Source organism: Sorghum bicolor, chromosome 2 (genome assembly GCF_000003195.3).
Source record: "Sorghum bicolor cultivar BTx623 chromosome 2, Sorghum_bicolor_NCBIv3, whole genome shotgun sequence".
NCBI lineage: Eukaryota > Viridiplantae > Streptophyta > Magnoliopsida > Poales > Poaceae > Sorghum > Sorghum bicolor.
The window spans coordinates 67,852,402-67,868,199 of NC_012871.2; the positions used below are offsets into that span (position 1 = coordinate 67,852,402).

Here is a 15,798-nt window from a genome sequence, read left to right on the forward strand (position 1 = left end):
TCCGCTCCCTGTCGGCTGTCGCCCTTACTGCTAGGAAGGATTTTGGACCGTGACATTTCTGCTTTCAACTTGGCGAGAACCACTGCCATCGAAGAAACGCCTCTCTGCATTGATCCTCGACATTGATTTGCTCTCTCTGGTTTGTCCTCTTGGCCTCAGTAACCCCTTTTTTTCTTCTTTGGCATCTATTTTCACAATCCTCTTTCTCATGCCCCACCTTTTTTCCTCTGTTTGGTGGCTCCATTGTCAGATCTATTGCCATGTGAACCGTCTTCATGACTGCTCGGGGCGCCTAAGTGGTCTATCGTCGTAGGCTTCTGTTGAAGCTCACTAGATCTTGACCGCTACCTACCCTCAATTCAGCCCAAAGACTCGATCACTTGAGGTCCTCATACTAGGAGGGAGGCGTGTGAAAAGAAAACACATATTGATACGGTATGCTTTAAATTTTCTTTCCTTTTTTTTATTTTCTGAGCAACCTTTCTCTTTTTTTTTCCTATTTGATGCGATGTGATCAAATCCTTCTCTCGTCTTGTTAGTAGACTCTCGTTATCGTATCCTTCCTTATAAACTTCATTTGATAACTTCTGCTTTAATAAACTACTACTTTGTTGTCACTTTCATTCCATAATTTCTCTAACCCTGAGGTGAGTTGTTGAGACAAATAGACCCCTTTGGAGGAAATTAGTGTGCCTAATTCTAAAAATCATGGGGATATAGTTTAAGGTTTATTTGGTTGAGCTCCGTTAGCTCAAGCTTCGGCCGCTATTATAGTTGGCTTCTTTGGTGGGCTTGTCACGACTTTAACTTATACACTTTAGGCTTTCTCCAATAGGAGACCCATTAGGAGACTCAAACCCAAAATGGGTCTCCAACACAATATCTATAGCCTCTAACAGAGTACCTATATCGAAGACTCATTTAGGGTGTTGGGAGAGGCATAACCTAGATATGAGTATCTTCTCTCCTTAAGACCTATTTGCAGAAAAAATTCTCTTTTGTGTCTTGTTGTTGGACAAGACTAAAAATGAGTACATAACCTTTTGCTTATAACGCTAGCCAAACTTCAAATGGATTTTGTATTTTAGGTAAGAGCAGGTACAATAATGGGCTTATAGCCAAGCTAATGCTGATGTGGAGGAGAGAAGAGAAGAGAGATATGATAACTTGGCTCTTATGCAAGCACCAAGCTAGGCACGGTGTTGTGAGAAGGAATAGAAAAGAGAATGTGCTTTAGAGATAAGTAGGAGATAACTTATTGTATAACTTGGCTCTATTATTGACCTAGCTAGGGTTGTTAGAGACGGTCTTTGTACACTGTATCACTATTGTAGGAGAAGTCAATGAAGCCCCTCTAGGCTGGCTTCGCTGCCTTCTTCTACTTGCAAATTTATTTTGGTCTTGAGAGAGGAAAATAGCTTATGCAAAAGCCAAAAGCTAAAATACAAAGGCAAACTTCATTTTGAGCTTCACTGTTTTCTTCTACTCTATATTATTTTGTTTTGATTTTTTTGGTATATCTATTTTACTATGTATGTAGACATGTGTTATATCTAAATATATAGTAAAGTGGATCGATCAAAGAAGTCGAAGTGACTTATAATTTAGAATCAAGAAGTACTTGTTAGCACTAGTGGTATTATTTATTTATTTATAAAATAAAAATACTACTACTTTTTAAGATATAAATATTTCTACGTAATAATGACAATCGTCTGGCTTCATAAAATTTCAGCCTTTCAAGCTTCCACCACTGGTGTAGCAGAAACCGGAGGTTTTCATCTTGTGAAAGTGACGCTGCAGTGATTTGCAGAGGGAGACGGAGCTGGCCGCTGGCGCCTTGGGAGTTGGGACTTGGGACGCGATGGTAGGCCGATGCCGTTGCCCGCCGCCGCCGCCGCCGCCCGGGCTTCGCCGTGTCACACGGTCCCAGAGCCGGGTGGACCGCATCAGCGCACTCCCGGACGACCTCCTCCTCCAGGTCCTCACCCGCCTCCGCTGCGCCCGCACCGCCGCGCGCACTTCCCTTCTCGCCCGCCGGTGGCGCAAAGTCTGGCCGGGCCTCCTGGAGGTCTCCTTTCGCGGGCTCGCGCCCGACGCGATCCACGCGGCGCTCGCTCGGTTCACCCGAACTTTGTTGACGGCCATCGACATCCACGTCTCCATGGGCACGGGACATGGCGCGCTAGACGCCGGCAGCGTCACCGACTTGCTCCACGCCTCCGCGGATCGGTCGCCGGTGAAGTTCGCCCTCACCATCCCGGTCGACCTCCGCCGCTTCGATTTCACCACATGGGTCGAACTGCCGCGCTTCGATTTCGCTACATCGATCGAGCTGGACGTGCAGAACGTTCACTTTGCCCTGTCGGCGGCGACGGAGTTCCCGGCGCTGGAGACGCTGTCCCTCGCCGGCTGCATCATGGACATGGCCACCTTGGTGCCCCGCTGCCCGCTCCTGCGCGCTCTCAGCGTCACCAGGACGCCGGACGAGGTGGACACGATCACGGTGCACTCAGAGTCACTCCAAGAACTCGTCGTGAGCACGTTCCGGTCCACGTCCACCATCGACATTGTGGCCCCTGCGCTCAGGAAGCTGACGATGGCCATGGACAGGGGGATAGACAACAGCTTGTCGGTGGTGGCACCAATGGTGGAGGAGGTCACTTGGCGGTGCCTGTACTACTCCACGTATATTGGGATAGGCAAAATGTGGCGCGTCGGTTCCCTCAAAGTACGGGCGGTGGAGAAGATGGAGCTCACCGACGACGCCGCCGCCGAGGAGGAGGGTAGCCATCAGCCCCGTCGTGCCCATGTCCTGTCGCTGGACATACTTGACGTTCGTCTCAGGCTCTCGTGCTCATTGATTTCCTAGCTTGATTCGTGGACTTTTTAATTGGTTTCTAAATTGTATGCTGCCCGATTGTTTTGTAGACCCCTTATCCTTCACAGAGAGATTTTGCAGAAGAATTGGAGAAAATCCCTGTTCCCACATTCTCTGTCCTAGAGCTGAAGATCGCAACACGGAGCCATGTTCTTGGACCACTGCTGTTGAACCTGCTTCGGATTTGCAATGCAGTGCAAAGGCTTGACATGGTTCTTGTGGATACCCCGGTACATATCTACTCTTCTTTAAATATATACGTCTAAATGACTGTGCGTTTGCAGTGTAATTAATTTATATATGGTACATTTTGTTCTAGGTGCAAGTGACAGAGTCTTGCGACAAACGGTGTCCTTGTCAGGAGAATAATAGGAAGTGGAGAAAAATAGGTGCAAGTGAAAGACTCTTGATCGATCTCACAGAAGTGCAGATCAAAGGATTCAAAGGCGATGATGAAGAAATCCATTTCCTCAAACTGCTCTTCAGATGTGCACCGATGCTTCAGACGATGACTCTGAAATTGTCTGACGGGGTCACTGATGACTGGTACAATATATTCCTCGACACCGTCCAGGAGTACCCTTATGTGAACTCCAGTGTTTGTATTGGTTGATTAGGATTAGCATGATTCAAGCTGCAGTAAGAATCGTTGTCGTCAGTTGTTAACTTTTTATTTAGAGACTAGTTGAAACCCAAACCTTGTGGTTTATTGTTGCTAGCAATATATGTACCTGCAGTATCATGCTTAGAGCAACTCCAACCATTATGCAAATGGACTTGGCATTTACCAAAATGCATAAAACTCCAAAAAAACCCCTCCAATCGTTATGCATTTGGACTTTGCATTTTACATAGCTATGCATTTGGAGGGGGACACTTGGCATATATGCCAAAGGAGTCCAGCTATGCAAATAGAGATCAAGGGATTCTCGGTTTCACCTCGCGGACTTTTTTCTTTCCTTCGCGCGGTTTCCCTTCGCGTCGCCACCACTTCGCGCGATAGGAGAAGCATCGCGCGTCCTCCTTCGCCAGCTTCGCGCGCGCGTTTGGACGAAGCAGCGCACAATAGGACGACGCAGCGCGCGATAGGACGAATCTACGACGCCTTGCTCATCAACGGCGGCCAGGTACGCCTTCTCCATCAAACCTTGAAGCCCGCAACTGATAACAACTGCGCAGCTCAGTACATCGAACAAAGACCACATGAATTGGATCAAGATATTCGGCTACGAAGTTCAAACCTTGGCGATGCGCTGTGCTAGATCCATTCTCCGGTACCCTCGATCCCATGTTGGCTTCACGAAATTCTACTGCTCGCGAGCTGCAACGGCTTGACTGATGGCGGCGACCGGAAACTGATGGGGAACAGGACCTGATGGAGATCGGTACTGGAGCCAAAGGGCGAACCTGTACGACGACGAACTGATGGCCAACAGACGACGAACTGGTACGGTGAACGGGAACTAACGGAACGGGAGATCGGTACTGCGTTCGGTACTGCGAACGGGAACGACGAACTGCGCAGCTCACGATCGGTACTGCGCGGCTGTTTGGCGCTGGAATTGGTGAACGGGAGACGACGGCGGGCTGTTTGGCGCGGGATCTATTGGCCGCGCGGGAAGGAGTGCCGCGAAACAAAATTTCCGGAAAAAAAAGATGATGAACTTGGCATTTTGCATAACGGTTGGAGATCACCCGATTTTAGCCTTGCCATTTTCATTTGGGGGTTTACAATTTGCTTAAAATGCATAACTTCAAATACATAATGGTTGGAGATGCTCTTAGAAACTTTTATGCAGTTAAGTTAGTGTGTCTTCCATGTTGTATGGATTTTTATCAGGCGTTGGAAACTGCCATTGCCAGATCCCTACTTTGGTGCTGTGCGCAAAATCTCAGAATCTTTGAATGAATTCTGTAGTCCATATTGTAAGAGAACTGTGTTCCGGCGCAGCTTAACTTCACCACCGGCTCAACTTCATCAGCACAACTTAGTTCTATACAAGATATATTGTCCGATATTGTAGTTCAAGAGGTTCTTTCAAAATCAACGACTAGTTCACGAGTTAAATCGGATTTTACTCTTCCAAATATGTCCCAAATTCAGCCTATAAAGATTTGAATACCCTTGCGTCATCGTACTTTCCTCCTGTTTCCTCTTTGTTTTACCTCTACTACAGCCTCCATGATTCAAAACCAGGTTAGACTTTATTTGGATGTTGTCAGATTCATCTCAATCCATCTATATTAAAGTGGATTAAGGTGGAATTTAGTTTAAATTTTACTTTAATCCACCTCAATATATATAAATTGATGTGAATCTGACTACATCCAAACAAGGCCTTACGCAGAAGTAATGGACGAACAGAACTGTGACTTTCAGACGTCGTGGCGCCGAACCAAACGCCCAAAGCGACCAAAGACCAACGCACACGCACGTGTCGCTCGGCGCCGTCGCCGCCGTTCCGCGAGGCGACAGGCGTCGACCTCTCCCGCCTGCATGGCTGCCACTTCGATCGCCTCCCTCGCTTATTGACTAACGACGCCCGCCTGCCTCAGCAGTCAGCACACTCGACCGCCAAAGAATCTCGCCGCCATGGCGTCCCAGCTTGCCGTCCTCCTCATCCTGCTCCTGCCACTCGCCGGCGCGTCCACCGACGACGGGTTCATCCGGCAGGTGACGGATGGTCGTCGTTCCCGCGCTGGCGCGGGCGCCCTAGGGCTGCTCCCGGAGGCGCAGTTCGCGGCGTTCGTGAGGCGGCACGGGCGGCGGTACTCCGGGCCCGAGGAGTACGCGCGTCGGCTGCGCGTGTTCGCGGCCAACCTGGCCCGCGCGGCGGCGCACCAGGCGCTGGACCCGACCGCGCGCCACGGGGTCACGCCCTTCTCCGACCTCACGCGGGAGGAGTTCGAGGCCCGCCTCACGGGCGTGCGCGCCGGCGCCGGCGGGGACGTCCAGCGGCTCGTGATGAGTGGCGCGCCGGCCGCCCCGCCGGCGTCGCAGGAGGAGGTGTCCCGGCTGCCCGCCAGCTTCGACTGGCGCGACAAGGGCGCCGTCACCGGCGTCAAGATGCAGGGCGCGTGCGGGTCGTGCTGGGCGTTCAGCACGACGGGCGCCGTGGAGGGCGCCAACTTCCTCGCCACGGGGAAGCTCCTCGAGCTCAGCGAGCAGCAGCTGGTCGACTGCGACCACACGGTGCGTGCGAGCATCTGATTCTGATCTCTGCCCTCTCTCGATCGATCTCTCTTCTCCGAATGAAATCGTCCAGTTCGATGAAGGATTATTTACAGCATGTCGCGATCGCTTTGTACTCCCATCCCATGTTTCCAGTGCAGCGCGGTGGCGCAGAACGAGTGCAACAACGGCTGCGCCGGCGGGCTGATGACGAACGCGTACGCGTACCTGATGAAGTCCGGCGGGCTGATGGAGCAGCGGGCGTACCCGTACACGGGCGCGCCGGGGCCGTGCCGCTTCGACCCGGCGAAGGCCGCCGTCCGCGTGGCCAACTTCACCGCGGTGCCGGCCGGCGACGAGGCCCAGATCCGCGCGGCGCTGGTCCGGCGCGGTCCCCTCGCGGTGGGGCTCAACGCGGCGTTCATGCAGACGTACGTGGGCGGGGTGTCGTGCCCGCTCCTCTGCCCGCGCGCGTGGGTCAACCACGGCGTGCTCCTCGTCGGCTACGGCGCGCGCGGCTTCGCGGCGCTGCGGCTGGGCTACCGCCCCTACTGGATCATCAAGAACTCGTGGGGAGAGCGGTGGGGGGAGCAAGGGTACTACCGCCTCTGCCGCGGCAGCAACGTATGCGGCGTCGACAGCATGGTCTCCGCCGTCGCCGTGGCGCCGGTGCCGTGAACCAACCCAAACCACCGGGGCCGGGCCGGTGGCCAGGGTGTATTAGTGGAACGGTAGTTCCGGACGTGGCATGGTATTGTTGATGCAGTATATATGTACAAGCGAATAACAACACTGATACGTATCCGTTTGGCGCAGCTTTGGCTCAACTTTCATCGGCATAGCTTAGCTCAACTTCAGGGGTGAAGCAGTTTTTTTTTTCCTTTCAACAATCAACTTTACCAGTGAAGCTAAAGATGTTTCAGTGAAACTAAAGATGTTATGATGAATCATTTGGTAAAACAATTCTATATATCGAGTCTTTACAGTCCCTTGAAACATGGTCCAAGCTGATGGATGTGTTAAAAGGATAACCTTAACATTCGGCAACATAGACCAGATCGTGTGTATACATATGTGTTATGACCAGATGCGTTAGACTCGATCATGTGTTAACCCATGAATAGGAGTAGTCACGTATGAATAGGAGCACATTGATTATTGTCCATGTAAACAATACTGCATAATCTTCAAGAGGTCTATTTATGTATGGTGCCACGGATGGGGCTTTTTCATCCATTGAGAAACACGCATTCACCAAGGACCCAAGATAGGGCCTGGTGCTTCCACCATCTGCGCCTCTGATTATTCTTTACATGGTATTCAGAGCCTAATCTCCACAAAATCCAATCCACCAAATCTAGCGCCATGTCTAGCTCAAATTCATCAACCAATTTTTTCTCTAGCATAGATGTCTCAGAAAAATTGGGAAAGGTGAATCATGCGCTGTGGAAAGCCGAAGTTCGTTCAGCCATACGTGGCGCTCGTCTTCAGAGCTTTTTACCTAAAAGCCATTATAAAAGATGGGTCAAACCTCTGTGCCCTTAAAAGTTCGTTCGCACCTGTGTGTCTAATTTTATCTTCGTCTATACTCATGCGCCATTCCGTCTCCATTCTGTCTGTTTTCTACCGTTTGCAGCTCTAACATGTGGGACCAGACAGAGAAAATGTCCATCTTGCCCTCGCTTGCATGGTTGAGAACCCGCACCGGCGCCGGCGTACATATGCATGCAGAAGCCGCAGCCGTGCGTACGTATGCATGCAATTTTTTTCTCCCTTTCTTTCGCAGAGTTCGGCGCACGTGCGTCCACGTATGACTTTGCCATCGTCTCGCCAGCAGGCAGCGCAGCGCCAAGAACGAGTGCCCCCTGTCTTGGCTGCGCCGCCCCTGCGGTTCGCTCGTACCTAACCCTTGCAGCTCGCCATCGAACCGCAGCTACCACTCCATCTGGTGGAGCATCCCATAGATGTCGCGCGTCCTCGGGTGCGACATGTCCTACGAGACGAACCGGTGCAGCTCGCCGCGTACCTCAACGGCGCTGAACCCGGGGAACTGCGCGAGGCCCCGGTCCACCGCCTCTGTCCGGTATGCCGCCGCGTCGGGTGCGTGGCTCTCCCGGGCCATCGCGTCGAACACTTGCAGCGCCTTCCGCCCGTCCCCGTGCAGCGCCAACCCAGATAGCATGGCGCTGTATGCCCATGCGTTCTAGTCCTTCATCACGTCGAACGCCTGCAACTGACAATGGAAACGAAGAAATGTCACATCCTTCCGAGCGGCAGCCGCGTCGACGGTTGCAGAAGAGCACACTCCTTGGTTGAGCGCGAGCTGAAGCTGTCACCTGCCTCCCTTCTTGAAAAGCCGCGAGCTGCGCGCACGCTTTGAGCACGAACACAGGAATGTGTGGCTGTCCGGCCAGCCCGAAAGCGCGCACGCCGCGAGCAGCGGCCGTGCGTGCCGCGGGTAGCGGTCGAGGCCCAGCTTGATGTGCCACGCGTGCGCCTTCCGAACGTCGTCCGAGCTCCGCGCCGAGACGGCCACCGGCGCCGGCGCCCTGCCACATGGCTGCGCCTGGTCCCTCGGCGGCGCCGGTGCGGGTTCTCTGCTAGTAGCCATGCAAGCGAGGGCAAGATGGACATTTTGCCTGCTTGGTCCCACATGTCAGAGCTGTAAACGGTAGAAAACAAACAGAATGGAGACGGAAATGGCGTACGGGTATAGGCGAAGATGAAGTTGGACACACAGGTGCGAACGAACTTTTTAGGGACATAGAGGTTCGACCCATCTTTTATAATGGCTTTTAGGTAAAAAGCTCTCGTCTTCAAGGGCACATCACCGGCGACACCAAGGCTCCCGAAGAAGAGCTCGTCGCCACCGTTGAAGGAAAAGTAGAAAAGAGGCCGAACCCGGCTTTTGAGGAGTGAGAAGCCAAGGACCAACAGGTCCTACGGTTTCTTCTATCGTCGCTCACCAAGGAGGTGAAAATCCAAGTCTCTACATGTGAGACTGCAGTGGCTGTCTGGAATGCCATCGAGCAGATGTATGCGTCTCAAACGCGTGCATGCACGGTGAACATTCGCGTCGCCCTCGCCAACACCAAGAAGGGAAATTACACCGCTGCCGAGTACTTCGCGAAGATGAAGGCGCTCGACGACGAGATGGCTGCAGCCGGACGACGGCTTGATGATGAAGAACTGGTAGAGTATATACTCACCGGACTAGGAGAAGACTACACTTCTCTAGTCACAACCCTAACTGCTAGGGTCGAGCCCATCACAGTTGGGGAGTTGTACTCACAACTTCTTAACTTTGAGACTCGTATGGACCTGATCTATGGAGGCAATAGTCCAGGGTCTGGATCCGCGAACGCCGCCAGTCGGGGACGTGGTGGTTTCGCAAGAGGAGGCCGCAACCAAAGAGGACATGGCGGCCAGAACAATCAGCGTGGCCGCGGGCGCGACAGTGCTTCGGCACGTGGTCGCGGCAACGTCAACAACGCGTCACAAAGGGGTGGCGGGCGCGGTGGCTACAACAACAACCACCACCGTGCACCGCCATCTGATGGCGATGAACGCCCTCTATGCCAAGTCTGCTTCAAGTCCGGGCACACAGTGGATCGATGCTGGCACAGGTATAATGAGAACTATGTGTCAGATCCGAAGCTAGTCGCAGCTGCAATGAACTCCGACACCATTGACAACAATTGGTACACCGACATCGGCGCCACCGATCATATCACAGGTGAGCTGGAGAAGCTGTCTTTAAGAAACAAGTACAATGGAGGAGATCAGATCCACACAGCAAGTGGTGCAGGTATGAATATTAGTCATATTGGTCATACTACTGTTCGTACCCCTAATCGTGATATTCATCTTAAAAATGTTCTCTATGTTCCCCAAGCAACAAAGAATCTTGCTTCTGTTCATAAATTAGCTTCTGATAATTCTGCATTTTTAGAATTTCATCCAAACTTCTTTTTGATAAAGGATCAGGCAACGAAGAATACAATTCTTAGAGGGAAATGTCACAACGGGCTTTATCCTCTTCCTTCATTTCCAATAAAACAAGCTTGTGGTGCCGCCAAGATTCCCTTGTCATGATGGCATTGTCGCTTAGGTCATCCATCTTCAACTACTGTTAAACAAGTTGTTAGTAGAAATAATTTGTCTTGCCTAGATAAATCATCTAGTGAGTCGGTTTGTAATGCATGTCAGCAAGCTAAGAGTCATCAGTTGCCTTATTCGAGATCTTCAAGTGTGTCTACTTTTCCTTTAGAACTTGTGTTCTCTGATGTCTAGGGGTCTGCACCAGAGTCAGTTGGTAGAAAAAAATACTATGTGAGTTTTATTGATGATTACAGTAAATTCACTTGGATCTATCTTTTAAAGTACAAGTCTGAAGTTTTCCATAAATTTCAAGAATTTCAGGCTCTTGTTGAGAGACTCTTTGATCGAAAAATTCTAGCAATGCAAACCGACTGGGGAGGAGAGTATCAAAAACTCAATTCCTTCTTTGCCAAAATAGGGATCACCCATCTAGTGTCATGTCCCCATGCACATCAACAAAATGGAGCGGCAGAGCGAAAACATCGCCACATTGTAGAAGTTGGCTTGTCCTTATTATCTCATGCTTCTGTTCCACTAAAATTTTGGGACGAAGCATTTCTCACAGCCTCTTACTTGATAAACCGTGTGCCAAGTCCTGTTATCCAAAACTCCACTCCACTAGAACGCTTATTCCAACAAAAATCGGATTACGACACACTTCGTGTTTTCGGGTGTGCTTGTTGGCCTAATTTGTGCCCATATAATTCTCACAAACTTGAATATAGATCCAAACGTTGTGTTTTCCTAGGATACAGTCACCTCCATAAGGGATTCAAGTGTCTTGATATAGCTTCTGGGCGTGTTTATATATCTCGAGATGTTGTGTTTGATGAAGAAGTTTTTCCTTTTTCTGAACTTCACTCCAATGCAGGCGCACGCCTTCGTTCTGAAATCAATCTCCTTCATCCAACTTTGATAAATCCTGGGGGCGTACATATAGTTGATCAATTTGCTAATACTACTAATCCTAATGGTTTAATTGTTGAAGAAAATTCAGGAACAATTGACGCAGGGAATACAACAAATATGCAGCCATGCAGCGATGCTGGACATGAGGTAGATATGCTCCGGTCAATAGGAACCGGAGGTTACTCCCATGCAGATCAGCAGGAAGCCCCGTGCATCCCAACTCATGCAGACCAACAACAACTCCCATGCAATGACTCGCATGCAAGGGTCTCCACTCCTTGTGGTAGGAGCCAAGGGGAAGAGACCGAGTCCATAGGTGGGGAGCAACAACCGCAATTGTCTCCTCCGCCTTCTACACCTCCGCCAGTGTCTCCTAGACTGTCTCCGCCAGTCACAGAAGTTGCAGCAGGTACTGCAAGTCAAGAACCCCAAATGCTAGCTCGACCAAGAACTCGGCTACAGAATGGCATCCGAAAAGAAAAGGCCAAAGTGGGCCATAGTCATCCCTGAAAAATGCAATTTTCACTAGTTAAACAGCAAAAATGGTACTAGAGGAATGGCCATAGCCATATATTAAACAGTAAAAATGGAGTACTATTCTTTGTTGCTTAAATTCACAATCTATGAACGACCCTATTTCTATGGTTGAGCTCGACCACAGCTGCTGGCTGCTAGAGAGAAGGAGAAGAGATAAAGGAGAAAGGAGAAGAGATATGGATGAAAGAGAAGAGAAGATACCATGCTACACCGATGATGATGACATTTTGAATTTTCGTCACTAGAAATTTCCATCTAAGTGAATGTGAAATGCGAATTACTAGCCACATAAATTTTAGGTGTAGTTCCCAGCCACCCTTAAAAGTAGGACAGTGTTTGAAAACTGATATTCAGACATGGCTCATTTGTTGGGTCGTTGACTTCAACAACCATGATTGAGAAAATAGAAGTGCCTCTACAAATCATTTCTATAATAGGATAGTATATTTTTATCTTAATAAACACTAGTAGAAATTTGACTAATGACACTCATATATCCACTTATTTTCTTTGAGGAGATTGCGATCAGGATATCCGCTATGTTTTCTTTAAGGAAATGCCAATCAAGATATCCACTATATTTTCTTCAAAGACACGGCGATCAGGGCGTTTTTTGTCTTCTCTTGCTCAAGGTGCTTGGAAACGAGACATGCATAATCAGCGAACAATAAGTCAAGTATGGTTTCTCCAAAATGGCTTGCAATCAAAGGCTCCAATAGTGCTCTAACAAACTTAGAGACATTCATACCACTACGACCACTGTCATGAACATAATTGTCTTCTGTATCATCGTAAGGATCCCAATTTTGCTCAAATAATTTGATATAGTCTATTTTGAACATGTGGCTTTCCTTGACTATTTCCTTCACTTCACCAATTGATGGCCCATATAGCGGTAGATTAAAAGCTTCTAGTTTTTCTTTCTCCACGAGGCCCTATATATCACAATCAAAATCGTAGTTTATTTAACATCTTAATAAGTATTGTCAAAAAGAAGTTGAGCCAACAAAAAATAGTAAATCTAGTTTTATACATTCCACTCTTACTAACCTTTCCAACAAGAGATTGTAGTGATCTTGCAACTAATCCAAAGAGTTTGTTGAGATATCCATTGTATACATCCTCATCCTTCCTCCCACAAAATGTTAGAACCATTTCCCCTCCATATATAAGTTCTTTGTGGCGCAACTTCAAGAAGAGGGAGAAGTCCTTATGGAATTGCTCTTGGAAGCACTTCACCACACATGATGGTGTGGTCTTTGTGATATAAATATTATCTTCATTTAAGAAAGCTCCTTTCCGTGCATATAGTTCCTCAGGTACCTTTGAACATGGTATTTCATAACATCATTTTGAATTTGTCTAGAATAAATGAATTGCATGAAAATTACAATGGGCAAGTATGAACACATATATAACTTCTTGCAATAACCATTGATAATAATACCTGAGAGAGCCAGTGAAGGCAGCAAGAGGAGTGAAAGAGATGGACGCTTTGGCGAGGAAACAGTCTGCTGTAGTATGATTTTGGCAACCCAGAAATGTAGCACAATGGGGGTGTGTATCCTGTTTGTTCACTTGTATCTAGCTTCAAGTCTTTGAGAGAACTGAATAGTTGGTTGAAGTCATTACCTGGTAGGTCGTTTAGGAAGATTTGAAGTTCCACAGGATCACCAGGTTTATTGTATTGGCCAGCTATGATGTTTATCACATTGGATATAAAGAGCAATGTGTTTGGTCCTGAAGAGCATCCTAGGTCAGCAATGACCATGGTTCTGGGAACAAGAGTTGTGTATACTTCTTTTATGGCATTCTCAATGACTGGCATGGTCTGCAAGATAACCTTCTCCTAGTAGCATGCATGAGGGGAAATAGTGGCTCTTACATACTTATTAGATATATGTAATTTATTCTACAAACCCCTATATCATAGAACATGATAAAGGTGTTTAAAAAAATCAGACTACGGGGGATAGCATGACCCCCCGCCCCCAAGCATTTCGCATTAAGATTAAGGCCTTGTTTAGATGCACCTAAAATTTCAAAAGTTTACAAGATTCCCCGTCACATCGAATCTCTGGACGAATGCATGGAGCATTAAATATAGATAAAAAGAAAAACTAACTGCACAATTTGTCTGTAAATCGCGAAACGAATCTTTTAAGCCTAGTTACTCTATGATTAGACAATGTTTATCAAATAAAAATAAAAAATGCTACAGTGTCAAAATCCAAAAAAAATTTGAACCTAAACAAGGCCTAAGGTTGAGAACTCTTCGGTTACTTAGTCTGAGAAAACCCTCGAACCTCGTACCCCACCCGCACATAACTATATTGTTATATGTACAGTAAATAAATATGTGGAACATGATAAACAGATTTGATGAAAGGCAAACAAAACAACAAGATGTCAATTTTACTAGATATAGTACATACAAATGCATACTGTATAATAAAAATGTGTGCATGCATGTTAAAAATGGATAGAATAGTTACTTGAGCCCTAGAATTCTTTGCGTAGCTATGTTCTCCTTCCCCTTGGGCCATATGAAAACTGTGTTCTAAATTCTCCATTACTACAAATTTCTTGGTATGTGATTTCCTGATTGTTCAAGAGAAACAAAGGAGCACAATGAACCTGAATATGTTCTCGTGGGGCACAATTTATACTAGCCATATTGGAACACTTGGTACTACTACTAGTATATGGACCAGCTGTGTCCAACCAGTCGACCAAACTATGGTGCAATGACAAATTGATTGCTTGATTGATGTAACGATGTAAGGCTCTGACTTCCACAATAAATTTAAAAATTAGAATATATGTTCTCTTGGTACATGCATCATTGGATCTAGATGCACCACAAGTTTTAGCACGTGTTTCACGTGGCGGATCCATGTATGCCAATATGTAACCGACAGTTTTGAGAGAATGCGAGGATATTTTTCGTTAAGGCCTGGTTTAGTTCAAAAAAATTTTAAGATTTTTATCACATCGAATCTTTAGATATATCCATAAAGTATTAAATATAAATATAAATAAAAACTAATTACATAGTTTACCTGTAATTTGCGATATAAATTTTTAAGTCTAGTTAGTTTGTGATTGGACAATAACTGTTAAATACAAACAAAATTGCTATAATAGCCAAAGCAAAAAAAATTGCGAGTTAAACAAGGCCTACATACAAGAAAGAGTTCGTACATTACAACAAATAAAGAGAAACAATAGAAAGGAAAGCAACAGCTGGAAGAGACCTCAGAAACCGGACGAATGAACCACGTTGAGTACTACACACAATGGAGAAGCTGCAACACGCTGAAGCAAGCAAAGCAAAGGTTACGACCTAAAACTCTCTCTTACACTAGACAAAGGACTAACCCTATATCAAAGACAGGAATTGACATGTCAAAGGCTCTGGAACAACATTTCAGAGAACTGGCAATTTAAAAGAACCTACCTTCCCGGCCATTTCTTCACTCAGCAAAGGCTCGCTCACTCCACTCTGGACAACTTCATTGCCAAAAAAAATACTGCATTTGTCTTCAAGCTTTGGAAACTTCATTGTCAAAGCTTGAAGACAAAGGCTTTTTTTTAATTCTAAAAAAAGGCAGTTTTTTTTTCAAACTGAGCTCATCTTTGAAGCTTACGCCGGACTAGGCAATGAAGTTTCTGTCTCTGTTTCAGAAATTTAAATTTTGATGGTTCATTAAACGAACTATAACGAATGATGTTTATTTTTCATGGAATTTATCATGTGGTAAAATAAAAACCGTCATCACTGACGGAATAATTCTTAGGTCTGCAATCTGTGATAACGAGAACTTCTCGGTCTGAGATGGCATGTGTAATCTTGTGGTGTGGTATTCATCCAGTCGTCATCCGGTTCCTGGTTCCCATCAACTTGATATACCATGAGTGAACCAGGTAAAATTATTCTACTCCACTTTTGATGGCTAGTTCCAAGATACGTGGATTAGAATTCATGAGAACTTTTAAAATAAATATCAAATTACTTATATAGTGATTGATGTTTCGGCTGAATTATTATACTCCACTTATATATAAATCCTACTAGCATTGATCTCCAAAAAAGTTGCCATATGGTTCCATTTGCTTGTCTTATAAGCCGTACTTTTTTTGCCAGCCAACGGTGTTTTTCTCTCATAATAAATCAGCGAACAGTACTCAAATATTG

The 15,798-nt window shown here is 47.0% G+C and overlaps 3 protein-coding genes across 6 annotated transcripts; 2 read left to right on the forward strand and 1 right to left on the reverse strand.

Annotated features, from left to right (window-relative positions):
- On the forward strand, positions 1,741 to 3,625 carry LOC8077430. The gene is made up of 3 exons (XM_002460647.2): positions 1,741 to 2,836; positions 2,932 to 3,111; positions 3,201 to 3,625. The coding sequence occupies exons 1-3, from the start codon at positions 1,865 to 1,867 to the stop codon at positions 3,492 to 3,494; spliced, it is 1,446 nt and encodes a 481-aa protein (XP_002460692.1). The 5' UTR covers positions 1,741 to 1,864; the 3' UTR covers positions 3,495 to 3,625.
- Positions 5,021 to 7,042, forward strand: LOC8077431 (probable cysteine protease RD19D). The gene is made up of 2 exons (XM_002460648.2): positions 5,021 to 6,074; positions 6,210 to 7,042. Exons 1-2 carry the CDS (start codon positions 5,475 to 5,477, stop codon positions 6,729 to 6,731), a joined length of 1,122 nt encoding a protein of 373 aa, XP_002460693.1. The 5' UTR covers positions 5,021 to 5,474; the 3' UTR covers positions 6,732 to 7,042.
- LOC8077432 (benzoate O-methyltransferase) lies at positions 10,371 to 14,259 on the reverse strand. 4 transcript variants are annotated; one of them, XM_021452789.1, is made up of 5 exons: positions 14,096 to 14,259; positions 13,048 to 13,449; positions 12,651 to 12,923; positions 12,349 to 12,535; positions 10,371 to 11,076 (listed from the first exon to the last, which is right to left on the reverse strand). In XM_021452789.1, exons 1-5 carry the CDS (start codon positions 14,171 to 14,173, stop codon positions 11,057 to 11,059), a joined length of 960 nt encoding a protein of 319 aa, XP_021308464.1. In that variant the 5' UTR covers positions 14,174 to 14,259; the 3' UTR covers positions 10,371 to 11,056. The 4 variants fall into 4 exon arrangements, with proteins under 4 accessions (XP_021308464.1, XP_021308463.1, XP_021308462.1 ...); XM_021452788.1 differs by having other exon boundaries at positions 11,042 to 11,569; XM_021452787.1 differs by lacking the exon at positions 10,371 to 11,076 and having other exon boundaries at positions 11,606 to 12,535; positions 13,048 to 13,166; positions 13,233 to 13,449.

Excerpts from the sequence above, each read along its gene's own strand:
- LOC8077430 (XM_002460647.2), top strand. The coding sequence starts at position 1,865 with ATGGTAGGCCGATGCCGTTGCCCGCCGCCGCCGCCGCCGCCCGGGCTT. Across the intron at positions 2,837-2,931 it reads TGTCGCTGGACATACTTGAC|ACCCCTTATCCTTCACAGAG; the intron begins GTTCGTCTCAGG and ends ATTGTTTTGTAG. Across the intron at positions 3,112-3,200 it reads TGGTTCTTGTGGATACCCCG|GTGCAAGTGACAGAGTCTTG; the intron begins GTACATATCTAC and ends ATTTTGTTCTAG.
- LOC8077431 (XM_002460648.2), top strand. The coding sequence starts at position 5,475 with ATGGCGTCCCAGCTTGCCGTCCTCCTCATCCTGCTCCTGCCACTCGCC. Across the intron at positions 6,075-6,209 it reads TGGTCGACTGCGACCACACG|TGCAGCGCGGTGGCGCAGAA; the intron begins GTGCGTGCGAGC and ends CCATGTTTCCAG.
- LOC8077432 (XM_002462816.2), bottom strand. The coding sequence starts at position 14,173 with ATGGAGAATTTAGAACACAGTTTTCATATGGCCCAAGGGGAAGGAGAA. Across the intron at positions 13,450-14,095 it reads CAAAGAATTCTAGGGCTCAA|GAGAAGGTTATCTTGCAGAC; the intron begins GTAACTATTCTA and ends GCATGCTACTAG. Across the intron at positions 12,924-13,047 it reads GCCTTCACTGGCTCTCTCAG|GTACCTGAGGAACTATATGC; the intron begins GTATTATTATCA and ends CCATGTTCAAAG.